Source organism: Oncorhynchus nerka, linkage group LG13 (assembly GCF_034236695.1).
Source record: "Oncorhynchus nerka isolate Pitt River linkage group LG13, Oner_Uvic_2.0, whole genome shotgun sequence".
Taxonomy (NCBI): Eukaryota; Metazoa; Chordata; class Actinopteri; order Salmoniformes; family Salmonidae; genus Oncorhynchus; species Oncorhynchus nerka.
Genome location: NC_088408.1, coordinates 70,456,710 through 70,478,910, shown reverse-complemented (window position 1 = coordinate 70,478,910; position 22,201 = coordinate 70,456,710). Strand labels below are relative to the sequence as shown.

Below are 22,201 nucleotides of genomic sequence, written 5' to 3'. Positions count from 1 at the left end.
GCCATTTCTTAAAGATATCCATAAAAGGTGTCGTTTAAAGTTTGCCACAAGCCACCTGGGAGACACACCAAACATGTGGAAGAAGGTGCTCTGGTCAGATGAAACCAAAATTGAACTTTTTGGCAACAATGCAAAACGTTATGTTTGGCGTAAAAGCAACACAGCTCATCACCCTGAACATACCATCCCCACTGTCAAACATGGTGGTGGCAGCCTCATGGTTTGGGCCTGCTTTTCTTCAGCAGGGACAGGGAAGATGGTTAAAATTGATGGGAAGATGGATGGAGCCAAATATAGGACCATTCTGGAAGAAAACCTGATGGAGTCTGCAAAAGACCTGAGACTGGGACGGAGATTTGTCTTCCAACAAGACAATGATCCAAAACATAAAGCAAAATCTACAATGGAATGGTTCAAAAATAAACATATCCAGGTGTTAGAATGGCCAAGTCAAAGTCCAGACCTGAATCCAATCGAGAATCTGTGGAAAGAACTGAAAACTGCTGTTCACAAATGCTCTCCATCCAACCTCACTGAGCTCGAGCTGTTTTGCAAGGAGGAATGGGAAAAAATGTCAGTCTCTCGATGTGCAAAACTGATAGAGACATACCCCAAGCGACTTACAGCTGTAATCGCAGCAAAAGGTGGCGCTACAAAGTATTAACTTAAGGGGGCTGAATAATTTTGCACACCCAATTTTTCAGTTTTTGATTTGTTAAAAAAGTTTGAAATATCCAATAAATGTCGTTCCACTTCATGATTGTGTCCCACTTGTTGTTGATTCTTCACAAAAAAATACAGTTTTATATCTTTATGTTTGAAGCCTGAAATGTGGCAAAAGGTCGCAAAGTTCAAGGGGGCCGAATACTTTCGCAAGGCACTGTACATTTATCAAACATCATGAGTCATACATATGACGGAAACCCGTCGTAGTGACAGAGCACTTTAACCCCTGCGTCACAAGAACACTGGTCATGTATACACTCATATCAACGTCAGCTGTGCAAGTTGTATACAAACATTCAAATATGCAATAACTTTAAAGGAGTCAAACCGCCGCTATTTAAAACATAATTCTGTACAGAAAGTGGTTTCCAATAGGAAAATGGTCTAAGACGATGTCCTACATGACATTAATAGATTAATCGTAATGTAGACGTAATGCATTTTGTTGATATTTCTGCTTGAAGAGTGGTTATAATTGTACTGTACACATCCTGGTTTGGTAGATTGTACAAACACTTAAGGGCAAGTGTTGTATCACTGAGACTTGATTTCTGTGTTGGTTTGCTGGTCATTGGTCTTTGCTATTTGTCTGTTGCAGCTGATAAGCACTTGGTTGTCAATTCAAGTCAGTCAATTGTTATCATGAGCTTAGGATCACAGTTCTGTAACCTGATGCAAATCCCTCTCATAACTTTCAGAGTTCTCCTCCTGGTGGTGTATGCAGGAATTTCAACACCATATTGAGCAGTCACCTGCACCTGCATTTACCTTGCCTTGTTCATAAGGTTGAAGTCACTGAGCTGTAAGGTTTTTAGCTTCATGGTCTCTGCACTGCAATGTGACAGGATATGCTAACACAAAAAGCAAAAGAGGCTCATTTCGTTCATTATTTGATTTAGCTGACCCTGCAAACCCGGGAGAGTATAGCTTGGCTGCAGATGCAAAAAGAGGAATGAAGGAGGGCGGGAGGGCCTTAATGAGGGGGCCTAGTGTCTGGCCAACAGTGCTGATGCTCCACTTTCCCAAATCATCCCCACAGTGGGCCTTGCCTGTACCCTGAGAGCCAATCAGATGACAGCATTGGAACCAGAAGAGGAAGAGTTGGCAGAGGGAGAAGAAGGAAGGTTCCAGAAGAGCCACTTGCGTTTACACTGCCTCCTCTGGTACAGGAAGTCCTCCTTGTCCCGCTCCTTCCGTGCTCTTTGATAGTGGTCGTCCTCCTTCAGGAACCACACTGGTGGCCAGCGGTGCTTCTCAAAGTAGTCCTGGTTGTCTGCAAGAGGCATGGCGCCACAACGTCAGCAAGATTAAATGCAGACACAAATGATTAAGATAATGATAACTTCTCAAAATATCCTGCATTGATGTCAATGGGAGATTTAAATGAAAGTTGTAGTTTCATGCACATATCTTTAGCTAGTATTTGCGTTACTTGTAGATTTGGCCTTCATGTCTCGAGGAAACTTGCGACACACACTATTATAGTTGGTGCAGATGTGGTGAAGGCACCAGCCACTTAGCTGTTGTGCACAGTGGAACTGCCAGAGAGACAAGACATTATAGAAGACCTTATTCCGGCACATGATACATTTACATTTAAAAGTGCAACATTTGTTAAAAAAATTATAATTCGAAAATCTTGTGAGATTGGAGAAAAACAGTATTAAGTATATATACACCTATATAATTGCAACAATGAACAATCTTACCTGAGCCATCTCCAGGTACACCAGCACATCTCCATCAATATCTGCCCCCATCATAGCAGCCTCCATTAATACGGTCACTGTGTAGAGTTCTGTAACAGAGGCATAACACACAGGAGATCACCTAGATCAACAGAATTATATTTCCAAATCTATCTCACAACAGACTTATGCCAAGTAACAGAAATATTAGGAACAGAGCTCTCTGAACACGCATACTATCCTAATTGACACTTTTTGAAGAGAAGAGAGAGTAAGTGCATGTTATACTCTGTATGTCTACAAAGTGAGTGCAGGTCTTGCCAACAGATGTGGCTTTGTTTAAGAGGGTGTGCGCAAAAACAACTAGAGACCTGTAAGGGCAACCAGGTGTGGGAGGCAAAGACGGTTGGCCAGAACAATGAGCTCCATGGCATCCAGGTCAGTGCGGGAACAGAAGCGCCCAGTGTAGAGGTACTCCAGCACAGCCCTCATACAGCTGCGAGTTGTGTTGGGAAACAGCACCTGAGACAACAGGCACAGATCAACATCAGGTTTTCCTTCCCTAGTCACTAGTGAATTTGATTGTAATGTGTGTTTATCTGGTTATTTAGGGGACTTGCAGTAGGTCTTGATATTGTGCACATGATCAAGACCAAGGTTTAAGAAAAGAAAACAGTGGAACACACTTTAGCTCCAGTGAGAGGGTGAAAAGGATTGTCTTACCTCTTTGGTGCAGCTCTCCACAAAGGGCCCCCCAAACATAGCTGCCATCCAGTCACAGCTGGAGATGAGCAGGGGCTTATGGGCCATGATCGTTCCATCATCCAGCTTGAACGCTACATCTGAAACACAAAGAGAAATCATACTGCCATTACCTTCTTCTTCCTCTATTATTTATTAAGTCCTGTCAAAGGTGGATCCTGTTTTTGAAAAGCATGTTCTTTCCCATCTCCAGATCTCTGTATCCCAGAGTGGAAACACTTAGCACAGAGTGTACAAAATCTCAGAATTACATGATGTGCTCTCACCAGAGAAGGTGCCTTTGGCCAGGCAGTCTTTGACTCTGTTGGTTCGTCGTACATGGAAGGCTTTGGTGATTTCCTGGTTCATGAAGGCCTCGTTGTTAAGAATATTGGCCACCATCATGCGCAGGTCAAAGACCTCCAGCAGCTCAGCAATGTGTGCAATGTGCATCAGCTCCTTCTCGTGCTCATCCAGCTGGCCTGTGTACAGGTATCGCAGCACAGCGCGGAAGGGCCCCAGCTGCATGGACTGGTCCATGTACACCACGGTCATAGGCCTGGGGTTGTAGGTCACTGGGTCATCCACCAGCTCCTCCTGGATTCTGACAAAAGCTCTGCTCAAGGTAGACAGCAGTCTGCCCCTCCGGCCTCCCTCAGAGTCTCTCAGGGTTCCATCACTGGTGCAGGCCCGCAGGTTGGCCCTGTCGCCCTCGTCAGTGCTCTCACACACATCGAAGCTTGCAGCACGCATCAGCATCTCACGGCCAGACAGAGCGGTGGCGCGCGTGGGCCGCTCAGACTCCTCAGGTCGGGCATCCAGGATGAAGAGGTCATAGAACTTGGAGGAGGACGTGGCCAAGTAGATCTTGTGTGCGAAGATTCTCTGCTTCTCCTGTAGGACCAGGATGACATCAGAACACAGGGGGTCCTCTAGAAGACGGCCAGGATGCTCCTCAGTGGTGGTGGGGGAGGTGGTACAGTGATGATGGGAGGGGGGGGTTTGGGAGGCAGGAAGGGGGCCTGGAGGAGGGGCCGCTGCACATTGCGCAGGTGAGACTTCCAGAACTGCAGGTGGCGCCGTGAGATTAGGGCAGCTCGGATGGCATTATCAAATACGTCCTTTACTCCAAACTGAGCCACAACACTGGTCTCGTAGTATGGCACTCCCAGCTCTTTGGCCACCTCATGGCCCTTCTCTGGAGGCAAAATCTCATTGGATTTAATCGGTCTGAAAGATGACCATAAAAAGGCCAAAAATTAACAAGATTCAGAGCAGCATCAACCTGAGGGTAAATAACAGTGTATATCGTTTACAAATCTTAGTAAAATGTGGACCCTACATTTCTAATGGTGACACAATCAATATATAAATCACAAGCTATCAAATTTCAATTGAGATGCTTGAGTTGAAAAGCACTGTTTGAGATTGAAACCACTGGACTTAGTAGTTGAATGTAGGGCACCTTGCTAGTGGCCGTCGTGCCCTGTTGACTGCCTCCAGGTCAGCATAGCGCAGGTCCAGCTGGCAGCCCACCAAGATGACTGGAGCCCGGGGGCAGAAGTGCTTGATCTCAGGGTACCACATAGTCTTTACATGGTACAGGGAGTTGGGGTTGGCGATGGAGAAACATAGAACCACCACATCCGACCTGCAAGTGATGAGTGGGGTTACGGGAGGGCCAGAGAGGAAATGTCCACTAGGTTTACACTGCACCAGTTCCATGATTCGTATGAGTGAACAACGAGGTCAGCTGATCTCACCTTCCATATGCAAAGCGTCGGTCCTTGTGATGGTCCCCGAACGTGTCCCAGAGTCGCAACGACACGCTGACCTCATCCACCACATCCCTAGATCGCTCCAGAACCTGAACGGAGAGACACACCCATGACATCCATGTACATTACCACCAGCAGGGTGTGAAACTAACACTAGTCTAATGCGCTAAGTCCAAGGTAAACATTGTGTGTTGCAGGTTAATCAAAGTGCAACAAGGTTTTACACAACTGTAGCACTTAAAATAGAGGATTTCAGTATTATTTTCCTTCACTGTCAAGTTGGCTGGTGGATCAAACACTTAATTTCAGACTCTATGCACCTCTCCTCAGCAAGTTCATTATCTAAAACATAGACATGTTATAAAAAACAGACAAATAGATAAAGATTTTCATTAAATAACAATCAAAAAAGATTACTCCACTACTCACTTCCTGGCAAACTCTGTACTGGTCTATGGCCCAGACAGTGGGTACATGCGTAGCAAGCAATTGGTACTGAGTCAGTGTTGCATTACAGGCCCGGGCACAGATAAGGCGGGTCTTCCCAACAGCGTTGTCCCCTACCACCACACACTTGATAGTCTCAACGTTTGGCCTCTCATAGTCCATGTCAGAATCCATCAACTGGGGCCTGTCAGGGCAGAGAAAAGCAGAGTTTGATCAAATGCCAAAGGATGAAGTTCAAGTTTGTTTATTAGTTATATACAGATGATATACGTGTAGTACACAGTGCATTGAAATGCTTACTTACAGGTTAACCTCTCGACAATGCAAAAACTGGAGATCAAATATCAAATGTACTGAGGAGCTTGTTCAAAACACTACACTTCCTCACGACCCCTCTGACCCCATCAATGAATTCTCCCTTCTGATCACTACAGCATGAGGGATCAATATTGCAATAAGCCCGGACTCTGCTTCATCTGCATTGCTCACACTGTATACAGTGCTATCGATGGTCTGTCAAGTGACTGCATTCAAAATGTTGCTGCCTGGCTGAGTGCCTGTGCCAATTCAGAAGGTCCCTGACATTCCTTACTCTTCTATTTTAACAGACGTCCTGGGGATTTCAGAGTTCTGGAAGTCAAGTAGGGTGTGTTCCTGAAATTAAGCACAGACTGCTAACCCAATTTGTCCTTCATCTTGGTTACACTCAGGCAGGATCTGAGTCTTGTCATTTTATACAGATTAAAATATCAAGTTTTACTGATAGGAAAGGACATTACATTTACCTGGACAAGGTGTAATAGCATCACAATCTCTCTCCAACATAAGCCATTTTCAACATAACAAAATTGTATATGATTCATATTGTTACCCCATAAGATACATCTTTGATCAAATAAAACAGACCGCAAGGAGTGCAATTATGCAAGGATCCAGCTGAAATCACAGTCCTGTATAAAACACTTCAAACCAAAGCATGTCATTCAGTACATTCAACCATGGACTTACCAATAGGCTTGGCAATGCAGTATAATAGTGTTTTTTTTTAAACAAAAATACTCACACCAACATCTGTCTTCTGATTAATGTACACCATCAGTCATATATAAGCATTCCTCCCTTGAGGTGTCTAAGAGCTTCTTAGCAAGCCTAGAAAACGATCTAACCATAGGTCAGTGTAGGATCCAATAAAATGGTGGTGTAGAAGGTAAGTTGACAGACAGACATCTTCCATTTACAAATAAGGCTGCACTGACTAAATAAAATTGAGAGAATTGGTAAACATAGGAAATTGTTATTTTTCCTCACCTCACGTCTCGAAAATGGTGGTTGCTGATCTCGTTATTCAGTTTCCAAGGGAACCAGATTTGCTTCTATGTCATACCCTGCTACCACCCATGCAATTGGCAATAGATTGACAGAACATAGACCTATCGTAATGGCAACTGAATAAGCTTTACCAGGGGTCCCCAATTACATTCAGCCGTGGGCCGATTTTTCCTTGAGCGGATGTTCGGGGGCCGGAACATCGTTATAATTTGTAGGCTACTAGACTGCAAGAATCCCAAATAGGTAGCCTATAGTATTTGACAAAAACAGAATACTTTCTAACTTTCATTTACATTGGGATACGATCACATATGCCTATCTATTAATGTGTGGGAATCATTTTTTAATATATATATTTAGTAGGCTATACATTATTTTTTATGGTCAGAAAACCGAATTTGGTCCGCAGGCTACCGATTGGGGAACCCTAGTAGACTGACGGCCACGCGCAAAATGTAAACAATGTGTCAAGACTCAGCCAGACTGCACCATGAGGCAACAAAATAGCATAGCATACCAAGCCAGCCCCTATACCGTGGGAAATTAGAATTTCACATGTGAATGAAAGCAAATTATTAAAACATACCAGTTGTCCTTCCTATCTGCCTCTTGATATTCATTTATAAAAAGGCACACCCAGTCAACATCCGGAACGATGAGTTGCAACAATGTTACTCTTTTTCACAACGAGCACGCGAAACTGATGACATTTGAGTTTCGACGAAATTCGAGTGTATACTGCTGTGTAGGTATTTTTGGTCTCTGTGGGTTGAGTTCCAATATAGGGCTATAATTGGATCGTCTCACAGTGGCTATCTCAAAATGCACGCCAATTCATATGAAATAGCTCCAATATTAAGTTACAGAATGGGAGAAGGCGGGGATCTTGGACGTCAGCGAACACTGAAGTCAGGGGTGGATTGCCAGTTTACCGGATCACTGAAGATCATGCTACTGTTTTGGCAGAATATATTCCTTAGTCCAATGCCATTCTCTCTCGTTTGGCATGTTGGCCACCGTCTGAAGCAGACTGCGTTTAGCAAATACCGATAGTCCCGTCATCAATAAGCAAGACCTGCTTGCAAGACCGTTGTCTAATGCCGGGGCCACCAACTGTCCGTCAGGCAGGCTATGGCATAAAATATGCAAGTCTAGCACTAGTTTATCTTATCTGCAGGGAAGAATGCCGTATTTATTTAGTTATACTATGCATTTAGTATATTTGAGCCTATGGCCATTTAGTTAGGTAGCTTTAGATGCAAACCAGACTGTCATAACTAGTAGCCTAAGTTTGATAGATCATAGCCCCAAATCCACATTATTTCAGAGGATGTCGTTCAATGGATAACATAGCCATATAGATCATATGATAGCGTCTTTACAATAGGATATAGCCGCTCCAAGAACTCACCATACGTTCAATTGAAGAAGGATTTAGCTAATAATATTCACCCAGGTTGCTACGAAAGCGTTTTCCACCAAGCCGAGTCACTGGTCATTCAGATCCACTGCATTACGTTATGTAACACCCAGAGATTCCTTATTGTGCCATTTTGTGTTATTGAGGTGCATGCCAAAGTATTCGATAATTACAGCCTATAATTATAGGTTACTAACCCATTGGCCTATCCTTACCGCAACATAAGGAAGTGGTGCATCGGATTGACCGATGTTTGAGACCGAGAAGAAGAGGGCTCCATGGGATGAAGCTTGCACCTGACCGTAGCCTCCCTGACCGTAGCCTGATTTGAACTTCATTTTCGCAGCAATGTTAAATGTAGTGGATTAAATATAGGCGACCAGCCGCTCAAGACACAAGAAAAATCCACTTGGTAAAAATAAGAAACGTATCATCACTGTGTGTCGGTGGGCTTTGAGTCTGTCTGTACCGTCAACAGCAGCTCCAGCCTCCGCCACGCAGCGTCAAGTAACTACCTCCAGTCACATACGTAGGTTTTTATAGAGGCACGCGCCACAAACAAAAAACCCATTCATTACAAAACCGTGGTCCACCCCAAATCTCCAGAAAATCCCATTCCAAACCTAGGCTAGCTGATTTAGCTGCTGTAACTTTTGGCTCACATTCTACTGTAAAGACAGACTCAGCTAGGCTACTGTAGGCCTATGTGACATATAATGATTAAGGTTATGCCTAAACTTCAAAGATCATGTCTAAAATAAGCAATCAACTAGTATAACTACCTCATAAAACTGTAGACTATTTCAAACATAATGTGATGACTGGATTTACCAGTTACACGTTGCTATGACTGCCATGGTGTGGCACTGTGAGTCCATATGGTTCTGGTCCTGGAATTTGAATTCGATTTTATGATCACTCGCTGCAACCTGGACTCAGGGATCGACCAAACACAGAGCTCGCTGTATGGAATTACTTTTGTGCCTTTAATACAAACATTTTGAAATTGAGAACAACACTCTTAGTTTTGCAAACAAAAATAATGATGTTGAAAGCAAAACATGAATAACCTCAAACCATTGAGCTAAATAAATAATATCACAAGGAAATCATTTTGAAAGGAAAAAACAAAAGTATTATACCGAGTCTAAATTTGTTTTATATTCAGTTTTCTCTCGTCAATAGCTATTGAACCAAGCGTACAATGACTGTGAAGATGGTATATTCTGAATCAGATAGAGACAAATCGGTCTAAGGCACTGCGTCTCGTGCAAGAGGCGTCTCTGCAGTCCCATAGGGCGGCGCACAATTGGCCCAGCAACGTCCGGGTTTGGCCGGGGTAGACTGTCATTGTAAATACGAATTTGTTCGTATTTGCCTAGTTAAACAAAAGGTTAAATAAAAAAATGTTTTTTAAAATTTAAATAATACGATTTCGGATTTCAATCTTCAATAGCTCTTAGACAAATCGTGCCATGAAGATGAAAATGATATATTCAGAATCAGGGGAGGATGGACAAAAACGTTTTTATATTATCATTGCAATATCCTACAATTTTAAGCGGTATTTATACTAGTCATGGCACGCTTTGTGTAAGTGCTATTGAAAATTGAAAGGAAAAAAAAGAAAGGATTTTTGTCCATCCTCCCGATTCAAAATATATCATATTCATAGTCATGGCACGTTTGTGTAAGAGCTATTGAAGAATGAAATCCAAAATCTTACTATATATATTTTTTGTTGTTGTTGCTTTTTCTCCATCCACCCCTGATTCAGAACATACCATCTTCATAGTTATGGCATTCTTGGTTCAATAGCTACTGGCGAAAGAATATCTACAGAATATCCAATATAAAACAAAATTGACCTCGGTATGAAACATAAATGAGTGCACTATTTTTTTTAATGAAACTTTTTCAAAAGTGCTTCCCTCTTAATCAATTATTTTTTCTATCTTTGGTTATGTTACTCTGACCTTTGCTTTCGCTGCCTTCAGAGAGAAAGAAAATAGAAATATTAAAAAGGTAATAACAAGTAATAATAAATACACAATGAGTAAGGATAACTTGGCTTTATACAAGGGGTACCAGTACCGAGTCATTGTGCAGGGGTACAAGGTAATTGAGGTAAATATGTACATATAACTAGTGACTATACTAAACAGTAGCAACTGCGTATTGTATGTGATGAGTCAAATAAGTTAGTGCACAAAGGGTAAATGCAGATAGTCCGGGTAGCTATTTGGTTAACTATTTAACTAACTATTTAGCAGTCGTATGGCTTGGGTTTAGAAGCTGTTTAGGGTCTTGTTGGTTCCCGACTTGGTGCATCGGTAATGCTTGCCATGCTGTAGCAAAGAGAACAGTCTATGACTTGGGTGGCTGGAATCTTTGACAATTTTTAGTGCCTTCCACTGACACCGCCTGGTATAGAGGTCCTGGATGGCAGGGAGCTTAGCCCCAGGGATGTACTAGGCCGTACGCACTACCCTATGTAGCGCCTTGTGGTTGGGTGCCAAGCATTTGCCATACCAAGTGGTGATGCAGCCAGTCAAGATGCTCTCAATGGTGCAGCTGTAGAACGTTTTGAGGATCTGAGGGCTTGTCATGACAAATAGTGTCCCTCGGCCAAACAGTGTCCCCCTCCACGTCACAATGGAATTCGATGAACTATTAGCGTCCTTTGCTATATCAACAGTGTGATGACCTAATGATTAGAATTTTGGAGATCATAACAGCCAAAATGACGTTCTTGTCATCATCGCTACGCAAACCCTGCTGGTTTCCGCTACAATTTCGCTGTTTTAACAAGTTTTATTTAGGTGATAAAATGAAAACATTAATTTGAACTACTTTTGGGTACCTTGTTAACATTACAACATGAAATCCATGTCTTAAGCATTGCTACGTTTTGGAAATGGCAAAGATCTGCTTGACACATTAAAGTTACTTACCTTACAGATCACAAAGTCAGTTAATTTCCAACTCGTTCATATGCAAATAAGTTCATACACTGGCTTGTCTGGCTGTCTTGTTTTAATTTTAACCTGCCCTTCCCTTATCTACACTGAAATAATATAATTTCACTAGTCCTCTACTATGATTTTTTAAAAATATATCTCACATAGCTCATTAGTACACCCTTGTGGTTGAATATATATGTATCTATTGTAGGTCCTAGGATACAACAATGAATAATGTGGAGCAAATAAATACCATCAAAGGATACCTTACAATAATGAACAACTTGTGAAACAGCTATGAAAACCAACCTGGCAATATTTAAGATTTTAATACATGAACTTGGATCATTTTTTGGTACAATTGTGTAATTTATTTATTTTCACGGATTTGTTTTATGCACTCACATGGCAATCATAGACTAAAGTACTGAATTCTGGTGTTTGGAATATAGAGGAGGTGAATGTGAGGTTCTGCCTGTCACTTGTTCTCAAAGTCCTCTGCAAAGTCCAGTCACAGCTGCTCTCTTTGTTCTGAGTGTTTGCAGTGCTATTGTTTTTAGTTCTGTGGATCTCATATATTATGAGCCCGGTATGATAGAGCAAGACAACTTTCTTAGCGGATAATGACAACAACAGTAGCTGTAGATGGTGTAATGAAAAGTTGGAGGGTGGTTGGTAGTGAAGGACATCATGTGGATCCACGTCTGGGTGTTGAGCAGAACCCCTAGCTCCTAGAGATCAGCAAACAACTGAATTGCGAGAGCTAGCTATGTACTGTCCAACAAAATTGCTAAACACAGCAAGCCATTCGCTGAGGGCAAATTCATTAAAGAATGTTTAGTTGACTCTGCAGCAATACTTTGCCCTGACAAGAAAGAGCTGTTTGAAAATGTTTCCCTGTCAAGACGAACAGTGACACGGCGTGTTGAGGACATTGCAGAGAATATGGATCAACAGTTGAAAGACAAGGTAAAGGATTTCACCTATTACTCCTTGGCCCTGGATGAGAGCAGTGATGCACGTGACACATTGCAGTTGTTGATATTCTTATGAGGTATAACCCCAGACTTTGAAATGACAGAGGAGGTTGCTTCAGTGCAGTCAATGAAGAGCACAACCACAGGGAAATATTTATTGGAAGAGGTTAATAAATGTGTGGCAAAGCTGGGACTGGGTTTTTAAAAGTTATCCAGTGTGACCACTGATGGGTGCCCAAACTTAACAGGAAAAAACGTTTGCCTTTTGAAAAAGATACAAGATCAAGTAGCTGAGCTGAACCCAGATCAGAACATTATTTTCCTGCATTGCATTATTCATCAGGAGGTGCTCTGTAAATGTGTTCTGAAAATGAGCCATGTTGTGGATACAGTCACTAAAGTGGTACACTTCATAAGAGCAAAATCTTTAAACCACAGGCAGTTTGTCTCACTGTTGGAAGTGACAGAGACGGGTCATGCAGATCTCTCCTACCACACAAATGTGAGATGGCTGAATTTGGGGAAGGTGCTTAAATTGCGACTAGGGGGCAGTATTTTCATTTTTTGAGAAAAAAAACGTTCCCGTATTAAACGGGATATTTTGTCAGGACAAGATGCTAGAATATGCATATAATTGACAGCTTAGGATAGAAAACACTCTAACGTTTCCAAAACTGTAAAAATATTGTCTGTGAATATAACAGAACTGATATTGCAGGCGAAAGCCTGAGAAAAATCCAATCCTATAGTGCCCCATGTTTCGAAAGTGCTGCGTTCCAATGAGTCCCTATTGAGCAGTGAATGGGCTATCAACCAGATGACTCTTTCTCCGTATTCCCGAAGGTGTGGAATGTTCGTAGTTTTACGCATTTATGTTGAAGAATACCTGTAAGCGGCTACATTGCGCAAGTGGTCACCTGATGCTGCCAGAGAGATTATTGCGTAAAATACAGAGGTAGCCATTACTCCAATCGGTCCTACTGAAAAACGAATTGTCCTGATGGATATATTATCGAATAGATATTTGAAAAACACCTTGAGGATTGATTATAAACAACGTTTGCCATGTTTCTGTCCATATTATGGAGCTAATTTGGAATATTTTCCGCAGTTTTCGGGACTGCAATTCCGGCGATTTCTCAGCCAAAGGTGAAGAACAAACGGAGCTATTTCGCCTACAAAAATAATATTTTTTGATTAAAGGAACATTTGCTATCTAACTGGGAGTCTCGTGAGTGAAAACATCCGAAGCTCATCAAAGGTAAACTATTTAATTTGATTGCTTTTCTGATTTCCGTGACCAAGTTACCTGGTGCTAGCTGGACAAAATGCTATGCTAGGCTATCGATAAACTTACACAAATGCTTGTCTAGCTTTGGCTGTAAAGCATATTTAGAAAATATGAGATGACAGGGTGATTAACAAAAGGCTAAGCTGTCTCAATATATTTAATTTGTGATTTTAATGAATAGGAACATTTTCTAGGGATATTTATATCCGTTGCGTTATGCTAATTAGTGTCAGGCGATGATTACGCTCCCGCATGCGGGATGGGGAGTCACTAGAGTGTGGGACCTGAAGTTGGAGATTGCTGAGTTTTTGCAAATGAATGGAAAATATGTGGATTTCCCTCAACTGCAAGATAAAGAATAGTTGGCTGATTTTGCCTTCAACGTGGACATCATGGTCCTTATGATTGAACTGGATTATATTCCCCTACAAGGGAAGGGCCTTTTTGCACGTCAGATGTACAGCCTTGTCAAAGCCTTCAAGGGTAAATTACTCCTCCTGACCCACCAAGTAGAAGCCAACAATCTCACCCACCTTCCGACACTACTAATCTGTTCCCTATCAGACGACCAGTGGGAGAAGTAGACATCGTTGGTGCGTGCTTTGAACGGTGAGTTTTCTCATCGTGTTGGAAAATGACATGTTGTTGGTTTCCTCTCCTTTCACCTTCAATGTGGATAACGCTCTCACTGACCTGCAACTTGAGCGTATCGATCTTCAGTCTGCTGCAGTGATTGGAGAACTATTCAAAACAATGTCACTGATGAGGTTCTATGCATCTCTCGATGAACAAAACTTTCCAAAGATTAGGAGTCATGCTCAGAAGATGTTTGTACTGTTTGGGGAACAGACATTTTCAGTGATGAAATATAACAAGTCAAGGCACAGATCATCTCTTCCTGACTCTCACCTCTCAGCAATCCTGCGCATAGCGACATCAGAAACTATACTTGACTTCAATGCTGTAGTCAATGCCCATCAGAGACTTCAGTCCTCACATTGATTGAGTAGTTTAAATGTCATGTTGAGCTCTCTTTTTCTTGTGTTTTTGTGCATACCCTTTAACAAGAGTTCTGTCCGTTGTGTTGAATGCATCTGTCCGTGGTGTTGAATGCACAGTGTACTTTTCCTTCCGTGTAGTTCATTGCATGTTTAATAATGAAAATACCTACCAAAAGGAGAACATGGATGTGGTTTATTTTTGTGCAAGTTAAAAAAGTAAAATAAGTAGGATGTCTGGACGTGCTTTACAGCATATACATTGGGGAGAACAAGTATTTGATACACTGCCGATTTTACAGGTTTTCCTACTTACAAAGCATGTAGAGGTCTGTAATTGTTATCATAGGTACACTTCAACTGTGAGAGACGGAATCTAAAACAAAAATACAGAACATCACATTGTATGATTTTTAAGTAATTTATTTGCATGGCGGTTATGATATCGTTTAGTACCTTGAGCGTGGCTGAGGTGCACCCGTGACCGGCTCGGAAACCAGATTGCACAGCGGAGAAGCTACGGTGGGATTCGAGATGGTCAGTGACCTGTTTGTTGACTTGGCTTTCGAAGACCTTAGATAGGCAGGGCAGGATGGATATAGGTCTGTAACAGTTTGGGTCCAGGGTGTCTCCCCCTTTGAAGAGGGGGATGACTGCGGCAGCTTTCCAATCCTTGGGGATCTCAGACGATATGAAAGAGAGGTTGAACAGGCTGGTAATAGGCGTTGCGACAATGGCGGCGGATAGGTGCACAAGTCACAATTCGATTACTGTGTTTTTTTAATGTTCACAATAACTGTATGCTTGGGTTTAATGCATGTTGTCACAACCAACCATTAATTCACTAAATTTACCCAAGTATGGTCTTATTGTAGTTCAATTAGGTGTTTGTTATAGCACAGGTAGCGATGACAATTTACACACTGCTGCCCTTCAGCGCCAAGAATGAGGACCACTGAACTAGTGCACACTTTGGAAGGGTAAAGAATCAGGACCAAGCCGACCCACTACCCCTAAACCGAAGTATGCATTCATATAATCCTCCTCATGGGCTTGAAAAGGAATGAACTGGTAGTGTAAGGAATATGGCAGAAATCCCCCCAACCATGGTGGTAGCAATCCATTGCCTTAAATCCACAAAGGGGGTTTAACAAGTGCAGATCATTGGAAGAAGATGGTTAAGGGCACCAAGTAATTTTTCAGCCCTAGTTTCCCATGGTAGAGCATCCTCACCTGGCTGATGGAGGGTAGCTTGGTCAGTAGCATCTGGAAGGCAGGAGGGGGCCGTCTGCTGGAGCAGCTGCTGGGGTTGCCTGCAGACATCAATGACATTAGTCAGCTGAACCACTCTCTTATCATAGTTTCCTAAGGGTTGGAACACAAAATAGATTAGTTGAAAGGCACAATGATAGGTCTGGACTGGAGCAACTATGCTAATATAGGAAAGGCTTGACCTCCAAAAAATATTGTTGTACCTTTCAGAGTCAGACATCAGGAACTCGGAAGAATCAGATTGATTCCAGTCCATGTCATAGATAATCAGCCCCCTTACAGAGTCTCTGGTACTGTCCCATTCGGTTCTAATAAAACTACTATAGCGTTGACAATATTTACTACTGTATGCAAACAGAAACAAACAAAATGTCACTTACAATAACTCACAAGAACTCAGTGGTGGAGGATAGGATTACAATAAGAATCTAATTCAATAATTTAAACTCTACCGTGAACCCTACCATGCTGTAGAAAGTATTACTTCAATTGGAATAATGCTGTAGACTTAGAAATGGTTGAGAGAGCACACAATAGCTATGTCCCACTTCTCCACCCTTCTCCTGAAGTGTGCACTTGCACACTCTTCATCATGGATTTAAAATCATAGAATAGGTGTGTAAGCATTGGCAGGAGGGAGTTTCCAGCATTGCTAAATCCATGAAAGAAAGTGTGCACACTTTGGGAAAAGGGTGAAGAATCAGAATGCAATTCAGTAACATGACTTTAGGTCAAACTCATATTGGTACTGCCCAAGAGGAGAATCAGTGCAAAGTAATGACTTGTAATGACTTGCAACCATAGAGTTAGATACTGTAGACATTTACATTACATTACATTTACATTTAAGTCATTTAGCAGACGCTCTTATCCAGAGCGACTTACAAATTGGTGCATTCACCTTATGACATCCAGTGGAACAGTAGTGCATCTAAATATTTTAAGGGGGGGTGAGAGGGATTACTTTATCCTATCCTAGGTATTCCTTAAAGAGGTGGGGTTTCAGGTGTCTCCGGAAGGTGGTGATTGACTCCGCTGTCCTGGCGTCGTGAGGGAGTTTGTTCCACCATTGGGGGGCCAGAGCAGCGAACAGTTTTGACTGGGCTGAGCGGGAACTGTACTTCCTCAGTGGTAGGGAGGCGAGCAGGCCAGAGATGGATGAACGCAGTGCCCTTGTTTGGGTGTAGGGCCTGATCAGAGTCTGGAGGTACTGAGGTGCCGTTCCCCTCACAGCTCCGTAGGCAAGCACCATGGTCTTGTAGCGGATGCGAGCTTCAACTGGAAGCCAGTGGAGAGAGCGGAGGAGCGGGGTGACGTGAGAGAACTTGGGAAGGTTGAACACCAGACGGGCTGCGGCGTTCTGGATGAGTTGTAGGGGTTTAATGGCACAGGCAGGGAGCCCAGCCAACAGCGAGTTGCAGTAATCCAGACGGGAGATGACAAGTGCCTGGATTAGGACCTGCGCCGCTTCCTGTGTGAGGCAGGGTCGTACTCTGCGGATGTTGTAGAGCATGAACCTACAGGAACGGGCCACCGCCTTGATGTTAGTTGAGAACGACAGGGTGTTGTCCAGGATCACGCCAAGGTTCTTAGCGCTCTGGGAGGAGGACACAATGGAGTTGTCAACCGTGATGGCGAGATCATGGAACGGGCAGTCCTTCCCGGGAGGAAGAGCAGCTCCGTCTTGCCGAGGTTCAGCTTGAGGTGGTGATCCGTCATCCACACTGATATGTCTGCCAGACATGCAGAGATGCGATTCGCCACCTGGTCATCAGAAGGGGGAAAGGAGAAGATTAATTGTGTGTCATCTGCATAGCAATGATAGGAGAGACCATGTGAGGTTATGACAGAGCCAAGTGACTTGGTGTATAGCGAGAATAGGAGAGGGCCTAGAACAGAGCCCTGGGGGACACCAGTGGTGAGAGCACGTGGTGAGGAGACGGATTCTCGCCACGCCACCTGGTAGGAGCGACCTGTCAGGTAGGACGCAATCCAAGCGTGGGCCGCGCCGGAGATGCCCAACTCGGAGAGGGTGGAGAGGAGGATCTGATGGTTCACAGTATCGAAGGCAGCCAATAGGTCTAGAAGGATGAGAGCAGAGGAGAGAGAGTTAGCTTTAGCAGTGCGGAGCGCCTCCGTGATACAGAGAAGAGCAGTCTCAGTTGAATGACTAGTCTTGAAACCTGACTGATTTGGATCAAGAAGGTCATTCTGAGAGAGATAGCGGGAGAGCTGGCCAAGGCGGCACGTTCAAGGGTTTTGGAGAGAAAAGAAAGAAGGGATACTGGTCTGTAGTTGTTGACATCGGAGGGATCGAGTGTAGGTTTTTTTCAGAAGGGGTGCAACTCTCGCTCTCTTGAAGACGGAAGGGACGTAGCCAGCGGTCAGGGATGAGTTGATGAGCGAGGTGAGGTAAGGGAGAAGGTCTCCGGAAATGGTCTGGAGAAGAGAGGAGGGGATAGGGTCAAGCGGGCAGGTTGTTGGGCGGCCGGCCGTCACAAGACGCGAGATTTCATCTGGAGAGAGAGGGGAGAAAGAGGTCAGAGCACAGGGTAGGGCAGTGTGAGCAGAACCAGCGGTGTCGTTTGACTTAGCAAACGAGGATCGGATGTCGTCGACCTTCTTTTCAAAATGGTTGACGAAGTCATCTGCAGAGAGGGAGGAGGGGGGGGGGGGGGAGGGGGAGGGGGATTCAGGAGGGAGGAGAAGGTGGCAAAGAGCTTCCTAGGGTTAGAGGCAGATGCTTGGAATTTAGAGTGGTAGAAAGTGGCTTTAGCAGCAGCGACAGAAGAGGAAAATGTAGAGAGGAGGGAGTGAAAGGATGCCAGGTCCGCAGGGAGGGGAGTTTTCCTCCATTTCCGCTCGGCAGCCCGGAGCCCTGTTCTGTGAGCTCGCAATGAGTCGTCGAGCCACGGAGCAGGAGGGGAGGACCGAGCCGGCCTGGAGGATAGGGGACATAGAGAGTCAAAGGATGCAGAAAGGGAGGAGAGGAGGGTTGAGGAGGCAGAATCAGGAGATAGGTTGGAGAAGGTTTGAGCAGAGGGAAGAGATGATAGGATGGAAGAAGAGAGAGTAGCGGGGGAGAGAGAGCGAAGGTTGGGACGGCGCGATACCATCCGAGTAAGGGCAGTGTGGGAAGTGTTGGATGAGAGCGAGAGGGAAAAGGATACAAGGTAGTGGTCGGAGACTTGGAGGGGAGTTGCAATGAGGTTAGTGGAAGAACAGCATCTAGTAAAGATGAGGTCGAGTGTATTGCCTGCCTTGTGAGTAGGGGGGGAAGGTGAGAGGGAGAGGTCAAAAGAGGAGAGGAGTGGAAAGAAGGAGGCAGAGAGGAAAGAGTCAAAGGTAGACGTGGGGAGGTTAAAGTCGCCCAGAACTGTGAGAGGTGAGCCGTCCTCAGGAAAGGAGCTTATCAAGGCATCAAGCTCATTGATGAACTCTCCGAGGGAACCTGGAGGGCGATAAATGATAAGGATGTTAAGCTTGAAAGGGCTGGTAACTGTGACAGCATGGAATTCAAAGGAGGCAATAGACAGATGGGTAAGGGGAGAAAGAGAGAATGACCACTTGGGACAGATGAGGATCCCGGTGCCACCACCCCGCTGACCAGAAGCTCTCGGGGTGTGCGAGAACACGTGGGCGGACGAAGAGAGAGCAGTAGGAGTAGCAGTGTTATCTGTGGTGATCCATGTTTCCGTCAGTGCCAAGAAGTCGAGGGACTGGAGGGAGGCATAGGCTGAGATGAACTCTGCCTTGTTGGCCACAGATCGGCAGTTCCAGAGGCTACCGGAGACCTGGAACTCCACGTGGGTCGTGCGCGCTGGGACCACCAGATTAGGGTGGCCGCGGCCACGCGGTGTGGAGCGTTTGTATGGTCTGTGCAGAGAGGAGAGAACAGGGATAGACAGACACATAGTTGACAGGCTACAGAAGAGGCTACGCTAATGCAAAGGAGATTGGAATGACAAGTGGACTACATGTCTCGAATGTTCAGAAAGTTAAGCTTACGTAGCAAGAATCTTATTGACTAAAATGATTAAAATGATACAGTACTGCTGAAGTAGGCTAGCTGGCAGTGGCTGCGTTGTTGACTTTGTAGGCTAGCTGGCAGTGGCTGCGTTGTTGACACTACACTAATCAAGTTGTTCCGTTGAGTGTAATAGTTTCTACAGTGCTGCTATTCGGGGGCTAGCTGGCTAGCTAGCAGTGTTGATTACGTTACGTTGCGTTAAAAGAACGACAATAGCTGGCTAGCTAACCTAGAAAATCGCTCTAGACTACACAATTATCTTTGATACAAAGACGGCTATGTAGCTAGCTATGTAGCTAGCTACGATCAAACAAATCAAACCGTTGTACTGTAATGAAATTAAATGAAAATGTGATACTACCTGTGGAGCGAAGCGGAATGCGACCGGGTTGTTGAGTGCGGAAGTTCTATTCGGTAGACGTTGGCTAGCTGTTGGCTAGCTAGCAGTGTCTCCTACGTTAAGGACGACAAATAGCTGGCTAGCTAACCTCGGTAAATTAAGATAATCACTCTAAAACTACACACTCTAAACTACACAATTATCTTGGATACGAAGACAGCAAAGACAACTATGTAGCTAGCTAACACTACACTAATCAAGTCGTTCAGTTGAGTGTAATAGTTTCTACAGTGCTGCTATTCGGTAGACGGTGGACGTTTGCTAGCTGGCTAGCTGCTGGGCAGATAGCAGTGTAGACTACGTTAGGACGACGAAATACGATAATTACGCAATTATCTTTGATACAAAGCCGGCTATGTAGCTAGCTAAGAAGAAATTGCTAAGATTAGACAAATCAAACCGTTGTACTATAATGAAATGTAATGAAATGTAATGACAAGTTATACTACCTGCGGACCGAAGTGCGGATGCGACCGCTCGCTCCAACCCGGAAGTTAGACATCTGCCTCTATGCTTGCAACCTCCACCTATCTATCCAAGTAGTAGTTGGCCTACCTAATATAGGATACCTACTGTACTTGTATCAGCTGGTATAGATTAACTCCATGAGGAGGGGAGGCAGAAGGACAAATGAACCCTGCAGCCAGAGAGTCCTCAATGTACCCTTCCATGGTCTTGGTCTCCAGACCAGACAGGGAATAAAGCCGCCCCCAAGGCGTTGTAGTCCCCGGGAGGAGGTCAATGGCGCAGTCGTAGGGTTGATGCGGAGGAAGAGATGTGGCGCGGACCTAGTTGAAAACCTCTCGGAGGTCCTGGTACTCCGTGGGAATGGCTGAGAGATCTGAGGCTTTTCCCAAGCCCGCAGGAGGACGTCCAGGGGCAGGCTGCGCTGCCTTGAGACAATGTGCATGACAGAACGGGCTCCAACCCAGAATAGAACCCGTAGCCCAGTTGATCATGGGGTTGTGCCTCTCGAGCCATTACAATCCCAAAACCACGTGCACATGAGGAGACTCAATGAGCAGAAACTGCATAGACTCACTGTGGTTATCTGACACTCGCAGGTTGATGGGAACCGTACTGGGAGTGACCCTGCCAATACAGAGTCCATTTAATGCTCTGGCGTCCATGGGAATGGAGATGGGTTGTGTGGAGATGCACAGCTCCGACACCAAGGTCGCGTCCTTAAAGCTCCCGTCCATAAAGCTCCCATTGGCCAATGAGCATCTGGAGATATTTAGACTGGCCACCCCACAACACCAGAGACTGACTGATATTCTGATCCACGCCCCTACCTTTTTTTAAAGTATATGTGACCAACAAATGCATATCTGTATTCACAGTCATGTGAAATCCATAGATTATGGCCTAATGAATTTATTTCAGTTGACAGATTTCCTTGAACTGTAACCCAGTAAAATCTTTGAAATTGTTGCATATATTTGTGTTCAGTGTAATAGATCTCAGAGGGTTTTCTTTAATGGAAGCCTCTCTAAAGTCAAACATGTAGGGTGTGGTGTACCACAGGCCAGCTCTCTAGGCCCTCTGCCACTGGCAGGTAATGTAACGGCTTTCTTCCGTCGAAGGAGAGTCGGACCAAAATGCAGCGTGGTTAGTTCGATACATCTTTAATAAGGAAAAAACACGAACAATACAAAAACAAGAAACGCAATGTGAAAACCTATACAGCCTATCTGGTGAAATACAAACACTCTGAGTCAGGCTACCTAAATATGGTTCCCAATCAGAGACAACGAGAATCACCTGACTCTGATTGAGAACCGCCCCAGGCAGCCAAGCCTATGCTAGACACCCCTACTCAGCCACAATCCCAATGCCTACTAAAACCCCAATACGACAACACAATAAACCCATGTCACACCCTGGCCTGACCAAATAACTAAAGAAAACACAAAATACTAAGACCAAGGCGTGACAGAACCCCCCCCTAAGGTGCGGACTCCCGGACGCACATCAAAACCATAGGGAGGGTCCGGGTGGGCGTCTGTTCATGGTGGCGGCTCCTGCTCGGGACGTGGACCCCACTCCATGAATGTCTTAGTTCCTCCCCCTCGCGTCCTGCGATAGTCCACCCTCGCCGCCGACCATGGCCTAGTAGTCCTCACCCAGAACCCCACTGG

The 22,201-nt window shown here is 44.4% G+C and overlaps 1 protein-coding gene and 1 long non-coding RNA gene across 2 annotated transcripts in view; both read right to left on the bottom strand.

Moving 5' to 3' along the window:
* Positions 1-839: 839 nt before the first annotated feature.
* LOC115140577 (rho-related BTB domain-containing protein 2-like) lies at positions 840-8,559 on the bottom strand. Its single transcript, XM_029678916.2, is given in 11 exon segments — positions 840-1,999; positions 2,159-2,264; positions 2,436-2,524; positions 2,786-2,936; positions 3,138-3,256; positions 3,443-4,120; positions 4,123-4,385; positions 4,621-4,806; positions 4,919-5,022; positions 5,363-5,564; positions 8,345-8,559. Coding segments are annotated over 11 exon segments (2,169 nt in total). The 5' UTR covers positions 8,410-8,559; the 3' UTR covers positions 840-1,793.
* Positions 8,560-14,513: 5,954 nt separating this feature from the next.
* The window catches only part of LOC115140018 (uncharacterized), a 15,715-nt gene continuing 8,027 nt past the window's right edge, over positions 14,514-22,201 (bottom strand). Inside the window, exon 4 of the long non-coding RNA XR_003865187.2 lies at positions 14,514-15,671. This is a non-coding gene — a long non-coding RNA (uncharacterized LOC115140018). The remainder of the gene's footprint in view (positions 15,672-22,201) is intronic.